The 13,268-nt window shown below is 55.3% G+C and overlaps 1 protein-coding gene across 1 annotated transcript; it reads left to right on the top strand.

The window, feature by feature from the left end:
- The first annotated feature begins 875 nt into the window (after positions 1-875).
- Positions 876-12,988, top strand: ZNF316 (zinc finger protein 316). Its single transcript, XM_080940563.1, has 6 exons — positions 876-935; positions 1,296-1,627; positions 1,758-1,849; positions 2,465-2,591; positions 2,990-3,103; positions 9,522-12,988. Exons 2-6 carry the CDS (start codon positions 1,324-1,326, stop codon positions 11,876-11,878), a joined length of 2,994 nt encoding a protein of 997 aa, XP_080796689.1. The 5' UTR covers positions 876-935; positions 1,296-1,323; the 3' UTR covers positions 11,879-12,988.
- The last annotated feature ends 280 nt before the right edge of the window (positions 12,989-13,268 follow it).

Below are 13,268 nucleotides of genomic sequence, written 5' to 3'. Positions count from 1 at the left end.
GAATGCTAGGCACAATGGTCCGACTGTTCTCCTGGCCCCAGGCATCTGTTTACCTGCCAACCGTCTGGTTTTAAGCATCCTGAGGCAATGCTGTCTGCTGGAGGTGTCTGGTGTGGCCCGGGATTTCAGGATCTTTTTGGAACCTAGCATTCTGGGTTTCTGCCTTGTTTTGCAAAATAGTCCCATTGAGATCTGAGATACATACAGGGCAGGTATTGGGTGACAGGGTGTTGAAGGGAGAAATAGGAATAAATTCATGAAAACCACAGGGCTGGGTGAGATGGCTCAACAGCTAATGACACCCACTGTCAAGTCTCATGTCCTGAGTTTGATCCCTGAGACCCGTGCGGTAGGAGAGGACTGACTCCTTCGAGATGTCCAGTCCCCACGTTTGCCAAGGCATGCACCATGACTCCACAAATTAAACAACAACAAAAACATAATAAAAAAGCAAATACAACTGCCCTGCCCTGGAGATCCATTGGGCTGTTCTTTTGTAGACAAGAAACAGTTCAGTGGCTGCAGGACTTCTGCTCCCATCCCCTTAAGCCCGTGGCTCTAGGCTTCAAGCCAGATGCAGCTAGACTGAGTCTGTGGCGTCACTGAGGAAGAAGGACCCTGTGAGCCTCTGAGGTGTTGACATTTCAACCATGTTTATTCTCTGATCCCCAGTGTGAAGGAGTGTCACCTCACTGTCATCAGTGACAGCCAGACCATCTCTGTGACAGATTTGCACAGCACTCCTGGAGACAGGGAAAGACCAGCAGCAGAGTAATACATTCTCATGGCCCTCCCTCTCTTCCTTGACTTACAGGCGCATTCTGAAACAAAACAAGATCCTCTTCTGGCCCTGCAGCCCCCCCCCCCCCCAAGCCTGTAAGTGCCCATTGTCGACAGTACTGGGCCTGGCCTGGTTCGTGTGCGCCGAGAGCTGGGTAAGCCTCTTGGCTTTCTGTGTGGAACAGGCTGCCCCCTGTAGGTTATGCTCACCCATCAGTAAACATGGATCCCTGGGGCTCTGTTGCCTGCATTCCATGCTTCTGGTTCTTGAGGGTAGACTGGGTTGGAATAATGGGTGACTCACCCAGGAACAGGTTGGAGCTACAACTAGACAGACACGTGGCTGCTGGCAATTGAACAGAAGCCACATCCCAGAGGCTGGTGGGGAGGGAGCTCCTTAGGTAGTGTTTCTGGGCGCGCCAGTTGTACAGCCTCCGATGGCAGGCAGAACTCAACCCCACCACCCCAACCCCCAGCTCTTGTGGCCTCCTCTGCAAAATGCTTCTGTGTTTCAGGCCGCACGGAGGCTCTTTCCCAGGGACGATGGCTGCCCTTTATGCTGTGTCAGACTCCCCAGCTACCCAACTGGAACCAGCAGAAGATGGGTCAGAATGTGATGCTGACCCCGAGGAGGAGGAGGAAGAGGAGCAGGGGAGAGAGAAGGAAGAGGTAGTAGAGAAGGAAGTGGCCACACAGGTGGCGGAGGTGGAGGACAACTCTGCAGACGGTGGTGGTGGTGATGATGGTGATGTGGAGGTACTGGCAGAGGAACAGACTCTGAGCTTAGGGACCCAGGAGCGGCTTAGCAATGGTGGTGATACCGAGTCACCAGCTCTTCAAGGAAAAGGTAAGAATGAGGACTGAGAGGCTGGGGCCATGAGGGGCGACTGGACCCATATCTGAAGTGTGGGAGGATCCAGGAGCCCCACCCTGCTTGCCAGCCAGGTACCACTGGCTCTGAGCATTCTTCCTTTCAGCCCTGCCGGCCTCCCAGGTATGTCCCACTACCCAGGATGAAGATCTGGAGGAAGAGGAGGAAGAGGAAGATGATGAGCATTTCCTCACTCAGGTGAGCTGCTCTCTACATGTGCAGCACTGGTCAGCCTCTCTGTCCCCAGTGGCCTTACACCGTGGTCTAGAGCCCTCTGTGGGTGGTGCATCAGTGAGGACAAGGCATCAGGTTCCAGGCCCAGCCTTTCTGTGCTGATGGTTTTTCCCAGGCTGTCATATTATCTCAAGCAGTCTAGCTACCACCCACTCAACTGTAGAGGGCATGGCTGCCCCACCCCCCACTCCCAAGTCAGGTCGGGGTCTTTTAGAATGACTATCCCTTTCCTGGGGTCTGTTTTTCCTCTGTTAGGTCAGGTGTTGGCACCCATATTCAGTTTGGTTGGTACCACCTGTCCATCCTAATCCTAGTCAATGTATTTGCTGGGACCAGTTAGTGTGACAGGGAAGGGTCAGAAGGGTACTCTGAGTCTGAGGTTTTCATCTCTGGGTAGAAGATGGGTCCCTGTCACAGCGTGAGAGGCCCGAGAGACTGCAGTGCCATCTGGACACATGTAGTCCCACCAATGATGGGATGCTGGGCTATGTCCCCACTGTGTTTTCCGAGCTTATTTCAAATGGGTGTTGGAGGCAGGGCATCCCTTCAGCCTCTCTCCTGGGGCTCTGTGTTCCTTAGGGCCTGGTGACTTTTGAAGATGTGGCTGTGTACTTCTCTCTGGAGGAGTGGGAGAGGCTGGATGTGGACCAGCGGGACCTCTATCGGGAAGTGATGCAGGAGAACTATGGGATCCTGGTCTCCCTGGGTAAGGAAGGCCTCGGGAGGCACCGCTCTGAGGGCCCTGAGGGCTTAGCTTCACGGGCACCAGGGTTCTGGAGCGACCAGCCCATTTTGGCTTCTGGGTGCAAGGGGTCTGAAGTAGGCAGAGACATGCTGTGAAGCTGTTGGTCCACCAGCCTTTCAACGGTACAGCCTCAGAAGCGTCTAGGTAGGAGCAGAAAGGGCGGGTATCCTGATGGAAGGTGCATGGGTGGGTGTGGAAGGAGAGCTGGGTAAGGAAGTAAGGCTTCTGGGTTGGACTATAGGAGCTCAGAGCAGAGGTGGGAAGGGCAGAGAGCAGAGGATTTGAGTGTGGACAAGGATGGCTTGGACCCCATTGGGACAACCATCCCTGCAGCTATCATCTGTCCCTCTCCTGGGCAGGATACCCAATCCCTAAGCCGGATCTGATCTTCCACCTCGAACAAGGAGAAGAACCTTGGGTGGAAGACGGCCCTCATCCTGAGGAGGGAGATGTTGTCACTGGTGTCTACACGGGTGAGTGAGACACCAGCTTTGTGGGGTTTCCGCTAGTGTCATTGCTCAGCGCTGGGCCCAGCATTAGCCTTTACCAAAGCAAGCACTCTGCAAACCTGTACCTGGTCCCTCTACCTCCCCAATGCGGTTAATGCTAGTGTTTTGGGGTCTGGAGTGGCTATGAGGAGACAGGGAGGCTGCTGTGAGGAGACCCTGCCATCAGCTCCTGGTCTTCCTGGTCCAGTTTCACAGAGGTCTAAGGGCTAGTGTATGTCCTTAGAGAACCTTAGGAGCCCAATTGAGGCTGGCTGGCCCACGAACTCCAGGGATCTGCCTATCTCTGTCCCTCCAATGTGTGCCACCATGCTAGTCCCTCCCTTTCTATCTCGCCCTCCACTGCCTTGCACTGGTTCAGGCTCTGAGCCCCACATTATTCATATGGAGATTAAAGATTCTGAACTAAACCTGTAGATTCCAGCCTGAGCACGCTGGGCTCCCAGACACATGGAATATGCCGTGGGTTCTGCATGACTCACAAGGACTTTGATGGAGACTCTTGCCTGAAAGGTGTCTCTTTGAGGGCTGGGGTATCATCAGCCGAGGGTGGGGTTATCATAGAAATTATATTAAAACAAGAAGACAGGAAACCTCACTCTGGTAACATGCCTGTGAGTCCTCACAGCAGCTTTCTGAGGGGGAATGAGGAATGTAGCCTTCTTTCAGATGAAGCCCCAAAATAGGGAGTATTCTTGAGGACCCAAGAGGGACTTAGAGAGAGTGGGACACAAGCCAACAGTGGCCAGCCTGTTGAGAGTAGGTTCAAGGTGTGCCCTTGTGTTCCCTTGAAGGGTCCATGGGAAGGGTCTGGACCTTTGCAGTGCAGGTGACAGCAGGTAACAGGTGCCACACAGCCGTACACCTGGACAGGAACTGGAGTCTCTGAGAGGACTGGCTAACTGGGTCAGTGGCTCTGTGTCTTCTGTGGCTAGCCATGGTGTTGGAGCTGGTGGCCTGAGATGTCTCTCAGCCCGGCCCTGTCTGCAGAGTATCAGTTGGCAAAGGATCCATGAGCATGTTTTAAACAGTGGTTTCCCAGCTTCCCAATGCTGCAGCCCTTTAATACAGCTCATCGTGTTGTGGTGAATCCCCAACCAAAACATTATTTTCACTGCTACTTCATAACTTTAAGTTTGCTGCTGTTATGAATCATGTGAATATCTGTGTTTTCCGATGACCTAAGTGACACCCATGAAACAGCAGTTTGACCCACAGGGTGAGAACCACTGTTTTAAAGCATATATCTTAAGCTTGGTGTGTGGGTACATGCTTTTAAGCCCAGCACTTAGGAAGCAAAGGCAGATGAATCTGCTTGGGTTTGATTCCAGCCAGGGCTACAAAGTGATACTGTGTCTCAAGAATTAAAAAAAAAAAAAAGAAGAAGAAGAAGAAATCATTCGTGGGGTCAGAGGACAACCCTGGGCACCAGTTCCCGGCTTCCACCTTGTTTGCAACAGGGTGTCTGGGTGACTCACCACTCACACAGGGCCTGCGAGCTGGCTGGTGGGCTTTCTAGGATTCTCCAGTCCCTCCCAAGGATTAGTGATTAGACTCAAGAACTGTGCCCGGCTTTACATTGGCACTAGCGATTTGAACTCAGGGCCTCATGCTTTCATGGTGAACACTTTACTTGATGAGTTATTCTCTCCAACCTCAGGGCATGTCTGATGAGTCACATGACTGCCCATAGGGGATCCAGACGTGATGGCAGGATCAGGGGGAAGCTCTGGCATAGTGAAGTCCTCGGGTCTTCCTTCTTTCCTCTGAGGATACTGAGCAGTTCATTGTCTGCCTTTCTCTCTTCCTTTTTATTCGTCTCTGCCCAGCAGTGCCATCTGGGAACAGACTGGCTGAGTCTGTCAGGACAGATACGAACTGTCCCTAGGCTGGCCATCTGGATTTCTAAATTAGTCTTGTAAGACTGTAATTTTCTCTCCTCGGTCCCTTGTGAGTTCAGCTGCACATGATGTGTGGGCCCCTGGCCACATTCCTTCACTCAGGTGTTGTCATTTTCTCTGTGATACTCAGAGTCCCACTGCCCTTCAGCCTGGTCTCTAGGTACCCACCACCTTCGACTCTCCCCTCCTGCACGGTCCAAACACAGTCATCCCAGGACCCTTTGTCCGTATGAACACTCAACTGGAGCAGAGAACACAGCTGGAGAAAGCATGCTCTGAGCAGCTGCTGCCACGGGTCTGTGTTACGGCCTTAAGCAGTCCCCACTCTCTGCTGCAGGCTTCTGCCCGTTTTCCTTTCCTGATGTGTCTGTCCGTGTGTGCACTTGTGCATGCATCCAGAAGTCAACACAGGAGGTCTGCCTTATAGAGACAGGGTTTCTCACTAGGATCTGGGGCTTCGTGATTAGGCTGGCTGGTGCGCCCGGGGATTCTATCCATGCTCGCCTTCCCAATCTAGATCATAAACACACTACCACACTGGGCTTTTCACATGCATGCTGGGAATTGAACTCAGGGCTTGTGCCGAGTGTTAGGATTTCCCATCTTCCCAGCCCCATTCCAGGAAGTAAAGGACAGAAAGGAAACACAACACTCAGGACTGGGTCAGTTTAAACATTACGGTGTATGCAGTGGATACATATGGATAGAGATGAGGTTCAAGCAGCATCGAGAATCCAGAACTAGCAAGTAAGCACAGCTGGGGTGGGGGTTGGGGCGTGTGTGGAGCCCCTCATGTGACCCTCCTCAACAGAGAGCAGCGGTTGTCATGCTGTGGGTCGAGATCTCTTTGGTGTCACCTATCAGATTCCTGTATAGCAGATATTTCCACTATGATTCATGACCAAGCAAAATTCATTATGAAGTCACAGTGAAATAGTTTTATCATTGGGGGTCTCCACAATATGAGGAACTACATTAAAGGGTCAGTGTTAGGAGAACTGCTTCTTTAGAGAGTCTCTTGATGAGGTTTCAGGTAGCTGTGCCCTGGGGGATCCTGTGGAGTCTTCTAGTCCTAGCCAGGGTACAAGGGGCTGGAGTCCTGTTGTTTCCCAGGTCCCTGGGCTTGGTGCAGGTGGGGTGAAGAACGGAGAGAGCACCTGGAGCAAAGGGGTAGAGAGGTGTCCGGGTGCTGGATGGATGCTCTGATGAGGGATTACTCTGCCCAAATCCCTGTGACAAAGGTATTGATCTGGGCATACCTAGCTGCAGTTAACACTAGGTATGTTATTGAATCTGCATACCACCCATCAAACATCAAAGCCAAAGAATTGCTGGTCTTTTAGAGGCCACTCACCAGCAATTGGGGGCCAACCCAGTGCCCATCCCCAGAGAAGGGCTGCCTGCCTCCAGACCTGTTCACTTGTTCACAGCTTGGCTTGGAGGTTACAGAAGTGTCTTAGTCAGGGTTTCTATTCCTGCACAAACATCGCAACCAAGAAGCAAGTTGGGGAGGAAAGGGTTTATTCAGCTTAGACTTCCACATGGCTGTTCATCACCAAAGGAAATCAGGATTGGAACTCAAGCAGGTCAGGAAGCAGGAGCGGATGCAGAGGCCATGGAGGGATGTTGCTTACTGGCTTGCTTCCCCTGGCTTGCTCAGCCTGCTTTCTTATAGAACCCAGGTCTACCAACCCAAGGGTGGTGCCACCCACAATGGGCTGGGCCCTCTCCTCTTAATCACTAGCTGAGAAAATGCCTTACAGCTGGATCTCCTGGAGGCATTTCCTCAACTGAGGCTCCTTTCTGTGTGATAACTCCAGCTTGTGTCAAGTTGACACAGAACCAGCCAGTATAAGGAGCCTCTTAGAGGTCGATTTCTAGGCTGTAGTTCAGACACCTCCCTGACGCTGCCAGTATCTATAGACTTGCACACCATTTTAGTATCCTTCCTCCCTTGGGGACTGTCCCCAATAAGGAAAGGAACTTTCCCTGAGCTCATCTCCAATTGGAGATGGGGCGGATGGCATGAGGCAGGTACATGTTTTATTTGGACACTTCGGGATAACAAATTGCTAACAGACAGAAAATGGCAACCTGACTAGGGACCTCTGCGTCTGTAACACCCTGTCAGGACCAATGGTTCTCCACTGCTGTTCCTGTCAGGCTGCCTCCAAGACAGCCAGTGCCCCACCCTGTAGCCTTGGAAGGAACTGGTTGCTCAGGGCCTCTGGAGTAAAGGGCCCAGCCTGACTCATGCAGTCCTTGGAGAGTGCAGCAGACTTGGGGCATCTGCCATGGGAGATCCCCAGGATTATGCTTTAGAGGAACAAACCAGTGAGACTCATACCACCAGCTGCTGTGACTCGGTGACATCTGTAGACATGGGGGAAACTCGTGACAGCCACAGTTCTGAGGCTGTGTTCCCCTCCACCAGCTCCTCTCACCTTTCCCTTACCATGAGCAGGAAACCGGCTTTACCAGGGTCTGGGTGTCCCAAGCTCAGGACATCGCTTGTGAAGATGGTCTTGTGGCCATGCTGTGTCATTTGGCTAGACAGTGGGCTTTGAGCCCGTGTCTTCCTGGAGGCCTCATCCCCTTCACCTACAGTCAGATCCTTGGAGCAAGACAGCCCTCACCCCAACTTTACTACCTGTGGGTCTGGGTTTAGCCCTCAAGGTCACCTTGATGCCCTCTGCCTTCTAGCAGTTAGTCAAGTTTCACAGCAGGCCTAATGAATCCTCACCTGAGACTTACAGATGTTACAGATGTGGCTGGTACTTGAGATGGCGTTGAGCAAACACTCTGAAACAGGAAATGGGGGAACAAAGCTGATCTCCTTTGGGGTTCTCCTCTCCCAGAAGCCCAGTAGCTTCCTGAGGTGTCACCTTGGGATAGAGCCACCAGAGTGGCCTCTAAACATCACCGAACACAATGCAGGCCTCATGCTTGCTGGGCGGTGGTCACTGCCAACCCAAGGCAGCAGTGAGATCGCTCAGGCCTCTCAGGATTATCCACCCTACAGAGCTTTGTGTGGTGGAGTAGGGCGCAGGGGTGAGACATTCCTGCTATTCCCAGACTCTAAAGTCCCAGCTTACGCTCTCAGCTCTTGCTAGAACTAGGTCCTTGAGAGTTGCAGACGGGCTCAGAAACCCAGGGGACTGTATTCGTTCCTCCGCATTAGCTTCTCTGCCTTACTGAACTCATGGGCACACGGCTGGCCACTTCTCATTACTCTGGTGGCCGTGTTGGCAGCTGGAGGTAAACTCAGTTTAACCAATGTTTCTATTTAAAGCCTCTAAATTATATATTAGCACAATAGTAAGAAGCTTAGTGTTACAGACTAAGAGAAAATGAACCCATTTCCTTGCCATATGGACAGCATGCTTATTCTTATCTGTGGCGAGGCCCGTGCAGCTCTTGGTGGCTTCATGTATGTGGCACTGTGCTATCGTTCCCTGTGGATAACATCTAGAATGCAAGGAGGGCTGATGGGGTGCAGTGCTTGACATTAGAAGCCAGCCCTCACTTTTTGAGACTTCTTGGCCCAGTCCCTGGCTTCTGTGGTCCAGGCTCATCCAGGCCCGTGACAGTCTAAATGGGACAGATGTTTTCCCTCAGATGCAAGTGGGTGGGAGCCCAGCCCTTCCAGTTGCTACATCTGAGATGGGTATGATGAATGACCCGGGGAGGCACACAGGTGCTCTAAACACTTCCAAGTGCTGTGGTCCAGTGTCACTGTCTCTCCTGGGCGCATCATGGTGGTGTTGTTAACAGGCTCATTTCATGAATGAGGTGGCCCTACAGACCTGATTCTAGAGCCCTAGGTCCCAGGAAGGGCAGTAGAGTTAGGCTGTGTATCCCGGTGGGATTGGCATGAAGTCCCAGGGGTGCTCACAATACATGCACCCTCTAAGCTGCCCAGGGGTTCTGCAAATGCAGAGTTCAGGAAAATGAAGCCCAGGGGTGACCTGTAACAGGGAGGAACTCAAGGCCTCATATGCACAGCTCCTGGGGACTCTAGGATGAGTGCCCACATGGTTCTCCCTGGCTAACCATTTGTGTTTCTGCTCTCCGGAGTAGAAAGGAACTAAGTCCCTAGCTGAAGACAAATAGAGATGTGCTGAAGGGTGGGCTTGCTGGATGCTGGGGACTGCAGGGCCCCAGGTTTCTCCCCAGTGTTTCTCCTGCACACAGGAACCCGCTGATAACTACCCACACAGTCTCCTACCCTCCACAGACTGGAAAGCCCCAGGTAAACCCCACCTTTCCTGGCCATGTGTGCATATTGGACTTCCATGAAGTCCCTAACTGGGGGAGGCCGGCGTCTTTCCTGCAGTGGAGCTGGCCAGTATTGGCTGTGGTTTGCACCACACCCGACTTTAACGAAGCAGGTCTGTTTCAACAATTTCAGGATCTGGCTGTCATGGAAGCCAATTTCCCTGCCAAGACAAGCTGCACCATTCTCTTCTCTTTTTACTCTTTAGGAGCCTGGTTCTGGAACGATGACATAGAGGACCACGAGGAGGAAGATGATGAGGACTTCCTTGCTGAGATGGCGGAAGAGGAGAATGAGCCCCCCGGGATGTGGTCTGCAGCCTATGGAGTGGGGGATGTACCTGGGACTTGGGGCCCCGATGACTCAGATGCGGTGCAGACCCCAGAGGGTTGGGGACCCAACCCTGGCAGCCTTGGTATTTTGGCGGAAGAGGTTGAGGCAAAACATTTCCTATCCGGCCGGGAGCCTGGGGAGAATTTTCTGGTGCCCTGGGCATTTCCCGCAGTGACTGTCCCCATCGGATGTCCAGAGACCACTTGCGATGTGTGTGGCAAAGTGTTTCCACACCGTTCGCGCCTGGCCAAGCACCAACGTTACCACGCGGCGGTCAAACCCTTCGGTTGCGAGGAGTGCGGCAAGGGCTTTGTGTACCGCTCGCACCTGGCCATCCACCAGCGCACTCATACCGGCGAGAAGCCCTTCCCATGCCCGGACTGCGGCAAGCGCTTCGTCTACAAGTCGCACCTGGTCACGCACCGTCGCATCCACACGGGCGAGCGACCCTACCGCTGCGTCTTCTGCGGCGCGGGCTTCGGGCGGCGGTCCTACTTGGTGACCCATCAGCGCACGCACACCGGCGAGAGGCCCTACCCGTGCCTACACTGCGGCCGTAGCTTCAGCCAGAGCTCAGCGCTTGCCCGCCACCAGGCCGTGCACACCGCTGATCGTCCTCACTGCTGCCCGGACTGCGGTCAGGCCTTCCGCCTGCGCGCCGACTTCCAGCGTCACCGGCGCGGCGGCGGCTGCACAGAACCCAGCAGCGGCGATGGCGCACGGATGGCTCCACACGAAGTGGGAATGGCTCCCAACGAGGTAGAGATGGCAGTCGCGGCTGTAGCCACGGCGGAACCCGAAGAAATGGAGGCCGGGCCCGCAGAGAATAAAGAGCCTGAGGCTGGTGTGGCAGATGGAGACACTGAGGTTGAAGTTAGACAGGACGAGCAGGTGGTGGTCGCTGCGGCAGCAGAGGCGACTGTCCCCGACAGCAAGAAGGATCCTGAGCCAGACAGGAGGTTCCGTGAGATGGGCAACGGCCTGGCTGAAGGCGAAGGGCCTTCCTCGCACCCGTTTGGCTTCCATTTCCCCATGCATCCCAAGTCCTGGCTGCATCCGGACCGCTTCTCCATTCTGGGGTTCCCCGAGTTCTCCGAACGGCTGCAGACCGATGGGCGCCTTCTGTCCGGCTCCCTTGGCCCCCCGCTATCACTGCAGGGCATGGGGCTGGCTTGCGACCCGTTCCGCAGCGCAGGCCCGGGAGTCGGAGCCGATGGTGGCCTGCGAGCATTCGCGCCCGCCGTCGGCTCGTTGCTGTCGGAGCCCCCGCCTGCCGCGCTGGCGGAGGAGGAGAGCCCGTGGATCTGCTCGGACTGCGGCAAGACGTTCGGGCGGCGCGCGGCGCTGGCCAAGCACCAGCGCTACCACGCGGGCGAGCGGCCGCACCGCTGCGCCGACTGCGGCAAGAGCTTCGTGTACGGCTCGCACCTGGCGCGCCACCGGCGCACACACACGGGCGAGCGGCCCTTCCCGTGCCCGGAGTGCGGCGCTCGCTTCGCCCGCGGCTCGCACCTGGCGGCGCACGTGCGCGGTCACACGGGCGAGAAGCCGTTCGTGTGCGGCGTGTGCGGCGCGGGCTTCAGCCGGCGCGCGCACCTCACGGCGCACGGGCGCGCGCACACGGGCGAGCGACCCTACGCGTGCGCCGAGTGCGGCCGGCGCTTCGGCCAGAGCGCGGCGCTAACGCGGCACCAGTGGGCGCACGCCGAGGAGAAGCCGCACCGCTGCCCGGACTGCGGCAAAGGCTTCGGCCACAGCTCGGACTTCAAGCGGCACCGACGCACGCACACGGGCGAGAAGCCGTTCCGCTGCGCCGACTGCGGCCGCGGCTTCGCGCAGCGCTCCAACCTCGCCAAGCACCGGCGCGGCCACACCGGCGAGCGGCCCTTCCCCTGCCCAGAGTGCGGCAAGCGTTTCTCTCAGCGTTCGGTGCTCGTGACACACCAGCGCACGCACACAGGAGAGCGGCCGTACCTGTGCTCCAACTGCGGCCGGCGCTTCTCGCAGAGCTCGCACCTCCTCACGCACATGAAGACGCACCGCGGGCAGGGAGGCGCGCCGGCTCAGAACACCTCCGCCAAGGCCCCGGCGCCTGCCAAGGCAGCACAGCCTCTGCCTCCACCGGGCTCGGGCTCCGGAACGCTGCTGGAGTTCGCGGGAGGAACTAGCTTCGGCTCCGATCCCGCCGCGTTCGCCGGGCCCTCGGGCACCTACGAGGAGAGCATCCTGTGAGGCCTGTCGAAGCGCGCGGTGTGTCCGCCGGCCTCTTCGGAGGATTCCCACTCTTGGGTGCTCAGGTCCCTCCCGCCCCAAGTTTCAGATCTCGCTAGGGTGCGCAGGGCCGCCATCCTGAACAAGACGGACCCATCCCTGGATCTGTGCTGCAGGGATGGCGGGCAAGACCTATATTCATCACGGATCCGGTTCAGGTGGCCCGTGGAGCCCCGCTGCTTTAGGAGTCCGTCACGGGCTCTCTGGTGCATTTGGGTGTTTTGGTGGGTTTGTCCTTACCCATTCTCCCTGGGAGATTTGGGGACCATCTTCCTGTCACTTGAGTGAGTCCAGTTAAGTTTTCAGAACCTAGTTTGTGACAGGCAGGATTCTCAGTAAGTTTTCGGGGAGATGGAGGTACCAACAGAGAAAACGTTTTGTCGACTGTAGGCATTATTTTCCATCTCTTATATGACCCGAAGAGTGCTGGAGTTGAGAAAGCAAGATACCAAATGGGTAGCCAGGTTGCAGATATTGTCAAGGGCCCTGGGGAGTTGGAAGCCTTATTCTTTTGAAATCCTCACTCCAACCCCTAAACACAGGTCTGACAAGCCCTGGCAACAACATAGATTTGGTATTACTAACCCCTATCAGCCTCTAGTGGCTGCAAATAGCACACATGGACATACTTGGGGTGCCTGGTGTGGGTTCCTACAGACTTCTGTTTCCTAGCAGATCCCTCCCCTAGAGCAGGTGGCTGCGGAGCCCACAGCACTGGGTGGATCCAGGAATCTTCCCTCATCTGTAATAAGGACCCTACATCCAGTGTCTCTGCCACGGATGGGTCCGTGGCCCACGGAGGGATTGGTGGCTTGCACAGTGGTTGTTCACATAAGGGATTATGTGGACCTGAGCTCACAGCACCTTACTCTGCAAGGCCCCTGTACAGAGAACAGCTAACTTCCAGCCCAGACTGTTGGCATCTGTGGTGCGGCTCACAGGAGCCCCTCCCACCCTTCATGAATTCTGGGCCAGTGTGGCTGGGGCTAGAGAAGTCAGATTTCCACCCAGCTGCATTCCCTTTTAGACCTAGATCCTTTGTTGTAGCATAGACATGACCTTGGGGCCCAGGAGCTAACACGCAGGCTGCTAGGTGTTGGGTGGGTAGTCCATGGGTGGGAAGAGAGAGCGTGGGTGGTGATGGTCAGAATGTAGCCTGACCTGGTGAGGTCGAGTGGGGAGGAAGACGTGGGTCCTCGTTGTTTGGCAATGGATATCTGTCCCTTTTTTCTCTTTCCATGTCTTCTGGGACATGAGCTTCAGAACAAGCCAGGACAGGGTGGTTCTCGAGGGTACCATCCCGTCCCTCTTAGTCTCCAACCATTTCCACCCTGCCCCCTCCCGTGGACAG

This window comes from Micromys minutus (genome assembly GCF_963924665.1).
Source record: "Micromys minutus genome assembly, chromosome: 29".
In the NCBI taxonomy this organism is placed as follows: domain Eukaryota; kingdom Metazoa; phylum Chordata; class Mammalia; order Rodentia; family Muridae; genus Micromys; species Micromys minutus.
Note: the sequence above shows the minus strand (reverse complement) of the source record. Positions and strands in the feature narration are given on the sequence as shown.